General features: G+C 39.0%; 1 protein-coding gene across 5 annotated transcripts in view; it reads left to right on the forward strand.

Annotated features, from left to right (window-relative positions):
• Positions 1 to 12,032, forward strand: part of LOC101163953 (glutamate receptor ionotropic, NMDA 2B-like) — a 141,955-nt gene that overhangs the window by 92,359 nt on the left and 37,564 nt on the right. For all 5 annotated transcript variants that reach the window (XM_023955858.1, XM_023955853.1, XM_020702419.2 and 2 more), the window contains exon 6: positions 4,056 to 4,248. In XM_023955858.1, coding sequence (XP_023811626.1) covers positions 4,056 to 4,248 — 193 coding nt within the window. The remainder of the gene's footprint in view (positions 1 to 4,055; positions 4,249 to 12,032) is intronic.

Here is a 12,032-nt window from a genome sequence, read left to right on the forward strand (position 1 = left end):
ACTGGGCGATGATTTACGATAGGTCAAAGAGCTAAACTAAAAACAGCCCCCCTAAAAATCTGAACTCTAGGCTGTCCAGACATCTTTGTCCTCTTTCCCTTTGGGGTCTTCGCTCTGCACCAGAGTCTGTTTCCAAGACAACAAGTCTTGTCTTTTTCACAGGGTGAAAAATCTTCCTTAAATGAGTGTGAAGAGTGAAGGTCTCAGTACACTTTTTGAGAATTCCTAGAGAAGTGCAGCCACAGGTGATGGTAAAAAGGCACTTAAGGCATTTTCAGCAGAAAATAAAAACACCACCAATGACAAAGAACGTCAAATCCAAAAGGATTCGGCCGTTTTTTAGTATTAATCAGAGTGTAAAGAGAGGATTAAGGTTATAACACATAAAGATGACAGGACTGATGGTTTTCCTCATCAGGGTCCATTTCATGGTCAGATTTAAAATGGTTTTTGATGCCATGTATGAGGTACATATGAGGATGTTTGTACTGATATGTTGTGATATGTTGAATATAGGCTTGGAAAAGAAACTCAGTTGTAAAAAGGTGCAAAATTGTCTGACTTTGTCAACGTTTGATATTCTGAACAAAAAGAAAATAATCCTTGCGCTTTTAAAAAAGCTTGTTTAGTCCTTTTTTACCTTTGCGTTTTTCTGTGCTGAAGTCTCTAAAAAAGAAAAAAGAGAGACAGATGGACCATCTTCTGTGGAGTATTCACGTGTTTTCGCAGCTCGCTGTTCACATTTCTCATAACTCAATCACAGTTGAATTTCAACACAACCCACCACTTTGTGCTGAAGCAACCAGTGGGTGGTGGTGGGTAGTAGTATGGCTTTACTCTGTCTGTGCTGTCAGAAATACAACACTGGAAAAAATTTGACGCAGCGTAGCCGTATAGATTTATATTTCAGACAAATCATGCATATTGTGGTCCAAGCAACAATTCTGGCATGGATGTATCTAAAGCCTTATTTCCACTGAGCGGAGCGATCCAGTCCAGTTTAAACATTTTCATTTTAAAATTGACCCATTAAGCCAGACTGAATCGTACCATTTTTGAGCCCCTGTTGGTTATAGGTCCATAGAAAAATGGAACAAACCGGTTAGGGAGGTACCGTTGAAACCTGTTGATTGGCAGAAGGTAATAACAATAAAAGAAAGGCTGTATTCCTCTACACTGCCCACAATATTCTCTCAAACAATATTAAATGCTTTTTTTACAAGAAGTATCAAAGCGAAGCGGATGACCTCCATTGTAGTTGTTGTTAGCTTCACCCCACGTGACGGTCCCCACTTTGAGTGGAAACGCTCATCTGAATAGCGTTGACCGTTCTGAAACAAGATCGGACCGAACCATTCAGTGAAAACGAGGCTTTGAGATCAGAAAAGGACTTTAGCCATGGGAAAAATCTGAAATTGTAGCCATTTGGAAATTTGGCAGCTATACACTCAATTAGACTATGTACAGTAATATATATATATATTGTGACAACCCAGCTGGTACGTCACTGTAGTGGGGAAGCAAAAGCCAAACTGCTAATTAACTGGCTACCAGTGGTGGTTTTTGATATGGGCGAGGTGGGCGGTGGCCCAGGGCGGCACTTCATTGAGGGCCGCATTTTCCGTGCCCTCAGTCACACACAGAGAAATGCCAAATTCAAAGAGGAGACGTTGAGCTTTTATTTTGAAATGCCTGCAGCAGCCGGCACTTTGCGCTCTTATTTTGACACATCGATACATTGCACCAACCCAATTTCGACCAAAGCAGGCAATGGGGATTATTTCCCACAATTCCCTGCTCCGACACAGCAGACCCAACGTGCACGTGACCACCGCCCTCTGCTGCAAGACACTTGCGCCCACACCTCTTTGCAGCAGTCTTTGGAACATAACAAGTCAAAAAATTCGACTGGGGGGCGCAACTCATCGGTGGCTGGATGAATCACACTAACAGGTGATTGGTAGTCTTTTTCACTCTAACGATCAATTTTAGGCCGCAGCTGCGCGCTCCCGTCATAGAGACGGAGCCGCATGTGTCAGAGGGAAGGGAAGGGGTGGTGGGCGCAGACCTTTTTTATATGGTTTGAGGTTTTTTTGGAGCATTTTTGCTGTTGGTGTAGCAAAAAATTAGGGAAATGCCAAATATTTGGAGTAATCCCACTGATGAGTTCAATGATTTAGTTTTTAATGTTTTATAAGACCTAAAAATGATATTCACAATAAGTTTTTCTTTTTAGATCCAATCCCTCTGATATGTTTAACAAAAATACACTCAAGAGGTCACACACCAATAAATTATTGCTAAAAATGATGCAGGAGTCCAGCTCTAAAAAATGATAAAAGAGAAAAGAAAACGGAATTATTTGTATATAATTCCGTGTGTGTATATACATATATATATATATATATATATATATATATATATATATATATATATATATATATATATATATATATATATATATATATATATATACCATAGTCCGGGTGAATACTCGATTCTGATTGGCTGCTGGGTGTGCCTTAAAAAGTGATTGACCACAGGATAACCGCATGGTAAAAATTGAAGTTCTGGTCACTTAGCTTAAATGTTTTGTATCACTGCGCCGGCTTTTTTAAAACAACCTTTTGCTTCATCATCTGGACAAAAACAAGCGGTAAGAGGTGAACTTTCTCTCTGAATTGATGCTTTATTCAACCCATCGGAAAGATCAGCATGTATATGTCACTTTATATCGTCAAGCTTGACTGAAGCGGTGGTGCGGCGCAACGCGGACTCTTTGTTATGTGCACGTAACAAATAGTCCGCTTTTTGTGAGAAAAGCGATTCAAATCGGAAAAAAAACAAGAAATAAGGACTAAAAACTGGTTAATATTTATTGCTTTTGTAAGTGACCACGGTATAAGCGGGTTAATAGCTTTCTAGGTGTGCATTATCACTTTCTAACGCACTTCGCGTCGGACGGTTCAGGCTTCCACGCCGTGCGTTAAAAAGTGATAATGCACACTTCGTCAGCCATTAACCCTTATATATATATCTATGTATGTATATATACAATTTTATTTTATGTTTTTATATTTTATTTTCTCATGCTTTGCTGATAGGTAAATTCATACCAAATTTGGTGCCTGTACCACAAAATGCATGATTATTTTAATAACGAGCTCTACTCTTGTCAGATGATGCTATGATGGTCTGAAAGGTGAAACACGTGAAAATGGACTACAACTCCCAATCCCAATCTTTGACTCTAAGTGTGAGTCCAGGCCCATTTGTCTGATGTTCAATCATCCACTCCTTTGACTTCCAGCTTATCATCCATTTTTCTTTTCAAACATGACAAAGATGCGCTCTGACAAGCCTCAGTTTCTGCATTGTGACTGTCAGTTCTAAGAATAATTTCAGCCCCGTAGTCCATTGTTCAGCAAAACTCCCAGAAGCTGTTTTGAGAACATTTCTTTAAGGCGCTCTCATGTGAAGCCCTTCACTTGGTGAGCATGTCAGAAGCTGTTTATCTGAATTGCAGTAAACACATTTTTCCAGTTCTGTAAGCTTCAGCAGGTAATAAAAAAAAAGAAGAGACTACCTGAGATTGCAGGCTTCTTTTATTTCCAATAAATTTACCCAATCAGATCCAAATATGAGCACATCGTGCAGAGCAGTCATGGAAAATGACCTGAACACTGCTGTTTGGGTGAAAGAAATAAATGTTGACGTTGGATAGTTTGGGGTTTATCATGGTTGAAAAGCCATTTGTAACAAAAAGAGCAGCACGAGGGCTCTTCTCCGGAGCCAGGCTCTCAGGCTTGTTTCATTTTTTGTGTTATTTTTAGGAATATGGAGATGTTGATTATGAATATTTAAGGTTTCAGCCAGAGCGTTACAAGATCGTTTTGTTTCTCTTCCTAAACGCTTTGATTGTTTTAAAACTCTTCCCCCTCTGGCTGTTTTTCACAGCCTGCTATTTTTTGCTTCCATTTCCCCATTTTTTTTTTTTGCTTCGTAGGCGCTTCTTTTCTTTTCTCTCACCTAATCTCCCTCTCCGTCTCTCCCAGGTATTATCTCAGTGTCATATGACGAATGGGACTACAACATCGAGGCCAGGGTACGCGACGCCGTGGCTGTCATTGCCACAGCGACCTCGACCATGATTTTGGACCGAGGGCCGCACACGCTGCTGAAATCCAGCTGCCTTGGGACGCCTGACAAAAAGGGCTCTGGCACCGGCCTTTCCAAGGAAATCTTGAAGTGAGTCAGTGCTGGGGGAGGCAGCAGGGGCAGCTGCTGCGCGTGGAACACATTAGTTATGGAGACTTGAAACACGAAGTAATAAAACTCCTGCTCCCGACTGCACCGCCTCAACAAAGGTAGCTGGCCTTAGCAGGCTGGTCTAACAGATTACAATATCAAATCCTCAAAAAGTATGCAAAAGCGTCCTGTACCCTCTGACAAAAACATTTACATCAATTATATCTTGTGCTACACAACTCAATTTTGACATGACAAGTTTGAGTAAGCAGTGTGTGGATGCTGACACTTCGCAGTTTTTTGGTTGAATTTACAGACATGCATATGGAGTGATTTTTGTGCCATTATTCAAAACCCAACACTCACTGCTTTGAGCGTAAAACTTAAAAAATGTTGTGTGCTCCAAAAAATTATTTTGCACTTGAGACAGAAAAATGCACTTGAAACTTAAAGAAATGATGCAATCAAAACAATTTTATCTCAAGAGGAATTGTCTCTCTTCTGCGCTCGAAACAGAGCAGGACACCTTACAAATGGGCCACAAAAGCCAGCCAATCACAGACTTGAAACGTCCCGTTTCAACATAAAACAACAAAGGCGAATGAAAGTAGTCTGTTCTATTAGCATAAGAAAGTTGAAAATGCCAAAAAGTGCGACTTTGAATCTCGTAATTTTACTATTATTTTTTTGGGTGGCCCTAAAGCTCAGTCGTACATAAGCAAAAAAGACCAAACATACATTTGAGCATTAATATGCATCTTTAAAGCAAAAGTTTAGAGCTGTAAAGATTACCAAAGCCTTTTACATTATCAGAAAACACAATATTTTTTCCTGTCACTTGTCAGCTGATTTGTAAAGGATATGCAATGATTTTCTTGACAATTGTAGCAGAAGTTTAGCTCAAACTGATGAAACATGTCTGACTCTTATCTGGATGTGGGATCATTTTTCTCAGCCTCACTGGAAGTCTTCAGTCTTCAGGTTCTTGTCATTTAAGGTTGCAGCTTAAATACAAACCTGTATGAGAAGATAGGACCTATTAAACTCAAATGAGATAAAGAAGAAACCTTATGAAAAACATTTAAATCAATTTGATGTCAAAATTCCTATTTTTTCAAAGACCGGTGATAAAAAAAAAAGCCTTGGTACAAGCTTCATTAAAACAAATAAGTGTATCAAATGTAAAAAAAACTGTTTGGAAGCAAAATGCTTTATTACAATAAATAATGAAGTCTTTATTTTCTTTTCTGTCTTTGCTGAATCACACATTTGCACAGACTCACTTGCATTTACCCTGAAGCCACGTTCCCTAAGGAGAGCTGGAATTTGTTTAAGCTGCAAACAGAAGTAAAAAAAAATGGACAGACGTAAGTGAAGCTCTCGACTCATTAAAATAAGATCCCCATCTTAACGTACAACATTTTGTCCTGCACTTCTCATTTTGGAGCTTTACAGAAGAAAACAAACATTAGTACTTAATTATTAATGCTCTCTATTTCAATGGGAAATGTTTTTTGGTTTTTTTTGTCACAGTGACTCTGCAGCTAATAGAACAATTAGAGTCAACCGGGTTTGTAAAAACAAAAAGTTAACATTTCAACTCTGTTTGATTTTAAGTGCAGGTCACACCAGAGGTTGCCTCAAGCTCAGCGCAAAAAAACATCAACTCCATTAGTCAAAATTGGAGTAATCCCATTCAGTCCAGATCATTCAATTAAGGCCACACTCTCTTCATTGTACACTAACAGCCTGTGAAAGTGACCAACAGATAACAATGATGGATATGTGGTGCAATCCTTGTTCTCAAAAAGCAAAGGGAGACGGTGAAGAGTTTCAGGAAAACTGACATGCTATTTTCACAGCAGGCATGCGTCGCCTGTTCAAGAACGTGTTGAATGCAGGATTTGGCGTTACCCCATACTACCACATGTACCTGCAGTTGGAAGAGACTTGGTGTGAAATGTCGTAGCTCCAAATGAATCTTGCTCCAGCCTTTTTCTTTCACAGCTCTACTTCTATATTTGAAAGACTTGGTGTCAAATGATTCCTGTTGGGCACAGACCACAATTATCAACTCATCCTTGAAGATCAATTTTTTAAACAGTTGGCACTTCTGTGAATTGAAAAAGATGCCATCCATACGTCACTACCAAATCTGAGGACCTGATCAGTCAAAGTTCAACTGATTTAGATTTCAGTGGCTGCAAGTTATGTATGTAGAGCCCATAAATGACTAAAGAACGTGTGCAGTGATGCCTGAACGTGAGAGTTTTGAACGTGGAATCCCGAAACGCGCATTAATATGCATTTACATAGACTTTTCATTGAAACTGGTCACTTGAACGCACGTTTCCAAGGCCGGTGTGAGCGTAGCATCAGTCGCAGCTTCATTATTTTGGTATTCATTGTTAGAACCGGTCTAATTTTCCGTTGCAAAGCTGTGACATCACAATTCAATAAGGCACGAGAGTAGATGTGTTTTGTGTTTGTTTTGTCAGCATCATTTTAAAGGTGAGAAATCAGACGAGATAAAAATAATATCATTGAGCCTTTCCTGCCATAGCTGTGTTAATGTCCTGGTTGAAGTTGATGTATTGCAGGGGTAAAAAAAAAGAAAAGCGGTCTTGTTTCCTTATTTAATGTCAGAGATGCTTGTGTATGCCGTTTAGGATCCAGCCTCCAACAGCAGAGATAACAATAAGACCAGAGCCATGAATATTTCAGTCCCCAAAGGACGCTATCAGACACAAGGCTGGCTCTCAATCATCCAACAGGCTTGACATACTGCCATGTGTGTGTTTGTGTGCGTGCTCATATATGTGTGTGTTTGCTTGCGAACTAGTCAATTCATTTTCCTCAATCCCATGGAGCAAAGGTGGGGAATTCAGTTCGGTAGATGTTGATGGTGACTCCAGGGGCTTTCAAACACACAGGACACGCTGAATTCCTGCTAGTGCAATGCCCCCCCCCCCCCCCCCCCCCCCCCCGAGAGACAAAAGCAATAATATGGCCATATGTCTCTGCGTAGTCCTGTGGGGCTGCAGGCCACTGCAGGCAGCACGCTCTCCGCATTACCATGCCATCCAATTGGCTGTGATGGACAGAGATGGGTTACCCCTGTGAGTCACTAAAATTTGTTTAGGGGCTGCTGACCTTACGGGGCGCATTGGAAGGCGTGCACGCGCACGATGCTAACAGAAATACCCACGAAAGCGCACTCAAGAGGCCATTCTGTGTTTTCTGTCTGACAGGGAAGACAAGCGGGATCGGGGATAATGAGAAAATGTGCTGCATGAGGTGGAGCAGGCTCTAATGGGTCGATGCGTGTGACAGGACCAATGTTGACTGTGCACATTCAATTTCCTTGTTTAGTCGAGAGGTTTTTCTTTGATGTGATCTACATTTTTAGTCATTTGTTTAAGTGTGCTTGTCTCATCGTGTGACTTTTAAAGTAATTTATTTTCTCTGTTTTGCAGCAGAAGAGCAGCTTTTCTTGCTTTTCCTAATGGGCACAATAAAAGCACAGTGAAGGCGAGCAGACTCTCCTATCTATTATGCTTCTGGGTATCTAAAGTACAAATGAGCATTTCTTTTTACGAAAGCCTTTCCTAAGTGAGTCAGACTATCAATAGGCACAAGCCTCACACATCGTAGTGATTATTTCCGTCTTCTTTTCTTGGGTGCGCCGCTCTTTTCTTCTCCTTCTGGCTGCAGGTCTCTCACAACAGCCTGTAAAAGTCGCTGAATGAGTCTTCTTTAAGCCTCGCCGCCGTTGCGCCGGTCTCACAGAAACTGCTGATCACCAGTTTATTTTTTTAATCAAATATAAATATTTCAAAGATAGATCTCACTGAGTTATCAAACTGCCTAGATGTTTGGTGTAAATTCTGCCATGTGCCAGACTGAGTGCTCTCTCCTAGATGTAGATCCCTTCTCTTTGTATGTCTTAATGAGACCATCACATTGTTAAAACACATTGATCTGTGCGTTTGCATTGATATGACAATAACTACCAAACGGCTGCTGTGTTATTGATTGTGGAAAATTTTTCACTTTTCTTGGACTAAAAAAGAAACACGGATTATGTCCCACAGCCATTACATACAATTTTTGCATTTTCCATGGATGAGATTTTGGTATTTCACTTGTGCGATATACATGTTTCTTGTGTTTGTCATTTGTCGATATGCGCAGATGTCCGTTGAGGGTTTCGGCCGATGGATCTTTACATGCATTTTATATTTTTAGCCATTCAAAAGTTGAGAATTACGCAGCTTATGCATATTTTACGTAGTTAACAGGCAATCATTGCTTTAATCCTATGCAATTGTGTGTGATTTTTGCGAGATGCATACCCTAATTTGTTGCTTTCCATGACCGTTCCTTGTATGTCCATGTATGTTGTTTTTTTTACGGACTTACCACTGATGTATAACTTTTATATTGCACATACGGTGCACGTATCATGTTTAAATTACGTAATTGACACACAAATCACAAAAAAATTGCATATAAAAAGTAAAATAATCACACATGGTTCATGCCTTTAGATTCAGATTATGAGGCATTTAGGACAATAACAGACAGGGTTAAATATGAACACATTTTAATTGAATTGTACCATATTCGTCTGGCGGTGGAGAAATTCATCAGTCGTGGCAGCGCAAAGGAAAACAAACTAACAAAACAAATCACTAATCATTCCAAATAAGACAAACAAGTAAGTTAACAATATAGATAAATAAATGTTGATGACCTCGTCATTCTGAGAAAAGCAGCAAATCTCTACAATCTGAGAGGATAAAAGGTTTGACATCATCTTATGGCACAGTTTGGGATGTTGTTGCATAACTTGGTGCTTTAAGATTCTTGTGGATGCAAAGGAAAGGCATTTTCTGATGATTCATCGTGTTACAAAAATTGTCCCTCAGTCATCATGTGTCTGAGGGGATATTGTGATACATCATGATTCCTGATGGGAATATTTCCGGACTTCACAGGGCATGAGGCCTAAAGCATGTTCTTTATCCAAATGTGCATGATTGAGGAGACATCAGCCGCCGGAGGAATGTGTTTGTTAGGAACAGGCTTGATTGTGATAACGTAAAGGAGTACCGTATACATCGCGGGGGTTACATTCAACCCATAAAGTCGGAGTACAGATGTTTTAAGGCTGTCAAACCCCTCACTAAATACTTTATTGACTTTTCCCAGGCAGACACGAACATTTTCTCTTGTGTAAACTCTTAAAGTTCGAACCTAGGTCCACTTTTATGAAAGGAAAATCTGATCACAATCTGGGATTTATGTAGATTTGGAGAGCTGCACATTTATGTGCAGGAGAAACGACTCAGAGGAGATTGACTGACCATCAGAATGAAGAACGCAGTATGCTGTTTTGAAAAAAAAAAATTATAAACGCGTGAAAGATCGCACTGAAAAAAATCTGCGAGACCCCGAAAGGTGATATCAGGAGGGAACACTGTGTTAATACTGTGACTTAAAAAATATTTCAAATGATGTCACATTTCTGTCATAGCAGGTATTTTTGAACAACACAGAATCCCATGAAGGAACTCCAACTGATGTGTCTGAGAGATGATTTCCTGTTGCAAACTAGTACTCCTTACCAAAGTAAAAGCATGTTTATAGTATGAAAGGTAAAAGTCCCATTAGTTGTTTTTTTTTTTCTGCATCCCCTGGGTTAGCAGTGAGCTGCAGCCTCAGCCGCATTCGGGAACCATTTGGTGGTTGCTGAGTGTCTAGCAGGGAGGCATTGGGTCCCATTCTTAAAGCCTTTTGGAATGACTGGGATTTAGGATGGAAACTCTACTACTCAGTCTGGCCACTTAGTTGGTATGAGATTTTCTTCATGCATGACAGGTGACAGGTGTGACTGAAAAGTTAAATTCCACCAAATTCAGCAGGGGAAAAAAAAAAGATAAAATCAGAGTTTTCTTTCAAGAAAAAAAAAAATCCACCGAAAAGAGGCAGATTTCTTTCCCAATTGAGTCGTTTCTGACAGATGCTGGTTTCCACAGGCCAGACTGTGCAGGCGGCAAACTTGGCTGAGAAGAACAAAGTGGATTTGGAGAATTTGAGTCCCACAAAGTTAAACTCCAACTTAAGCTGTAGACTGTAGCTTGGTTGAACTCTTAATTGGTTTTGTGGAGTACAGGTCTAAAGCAATAACGTGACGGTCAAATTGATGAGTTTGAGTTCCTGAAAAAATGATATAAATAAAACAGCGAGGAAGCCATAGAAAGGCAACTTTGTAAACGTTATTTTAATATTTATTTATTTTAATAGTTGATAGAAAAACCTTCACAATATGGCAAAAATTTTGTTATACAGAAGCTTCTATTTCAAAAACGTACAAATATAACTCCAGTATGTAGTTAGGTAAAGAACTTTTCAATCAGGTTTATATTTTTAGCTTTTTAGAGGAAAATCCTAATGATTTTCTGATCCTCAGAACTGGATTTAGTTAAATTAAACAATTAGAAGTGAGTTTTATTATGTAGTGTAATAACACAGATGAATTTTGACCCCTTATATCATTTATTAGTTTAGCTGGTTTTAAATTTAGTTAGTTGTTCAAAAATGTGTGCACAAGCTTGAAAAACACTTTAGAAAAATATCAAATCTTTTCTCCTAAATTTCTTTTTTTTTTTTTTTAAATGATTACACATTAATATAGAATGTACATAAACCTTGGTAAATCAAAGGAGATTCGGCGTATCTTTGCGTGTATGTGCCCTCTAAAGGGAAGGGCGTGTGTGTGTTTGGAGCTTCCGACTTTGAAAGGTCATTCTGCTGGTTTCATGACGGAGAGCTCTCTGATGCTCGCCTCAGGCTCCACAGGTAGTCGTCTCAACAGCACAACTGGACTCATTAAACACTCGGAGCTTCACACTCATCTCTTTACATGGTATATGAATACGACAGAAGCAGGAAATCCATTCAAACATAGAATTTTTCCTTTATGTTGTTTAAGACTCTTCACATATTATTGGTAGGTTATAAAAAGTTTGAACATAAGTAAAGTATTATTTGTTATCTCACTTTTTTGTAAATGGTGTATATGTATATAGTGCTATATTCATTTCATATTCAAAGACGAGAAATACAATAAAGTCTGGAAAAAACCTTTTGTTAACATTTAATCTGGGTTCATATGAAATGTTACATATTATACATTATTAAATGCTCGCCTTCTAACTTCTAAACTTTTTTTAGTGTTTTTTAAGCTTGTGCACACATATGTACTTTCAAAAAACCATTTACACATTAAATTCTGAAAGGTTTGATCACACAAAAAATGTTCTTTTCGTTAAGCCTTTAAGGCTCTAAAGGTCAAATAGGCACAGATTCTTGCTACAGGTTTAAAAACAGCTTAAAATGTAGTTTAGTTAATCACAATCAAGAAATCCTCGTTCTTATAAAAGGGCTGGGGGACGCATTTTATTGATTTCATGACAGGAGCACACGCTACCCAGCGCAAATTTGCCATACAGTCCGGACTTTGGACATGCCTGCTTCAATCGGTTCAATTTAAAAAAATTAAATAAATAAAAAAGGCTGCTGGTTCTGTATTTTCTGTGAATGGAGTTTCTGTAAAGTCAGTGTTTTACTGTGAAAATGAAAAGTTAACGCAAACACAGAGAATCTACAGACGACCAATTGGACAATTCTATTCAATGCAAAGATAATTCCTAGAAAATTCTTACAAAAATTACTACAAAAGCAGTTTTGACTTTAAAAGCTATTTTATTGACTGTCAA

Source organism: Oryzias latipes, chromosome 1 (assembly GCF_002234675.1).
Source record: "Oryzias latipes chromosome 1, ASM223467v1".
Taxonomy (NCBI): Eukaryota; Metazoa; Chordata; class Actinopteri; order Beloniformes; family Adrianichthyidae; genus Oryzias; species Oryzias latipes.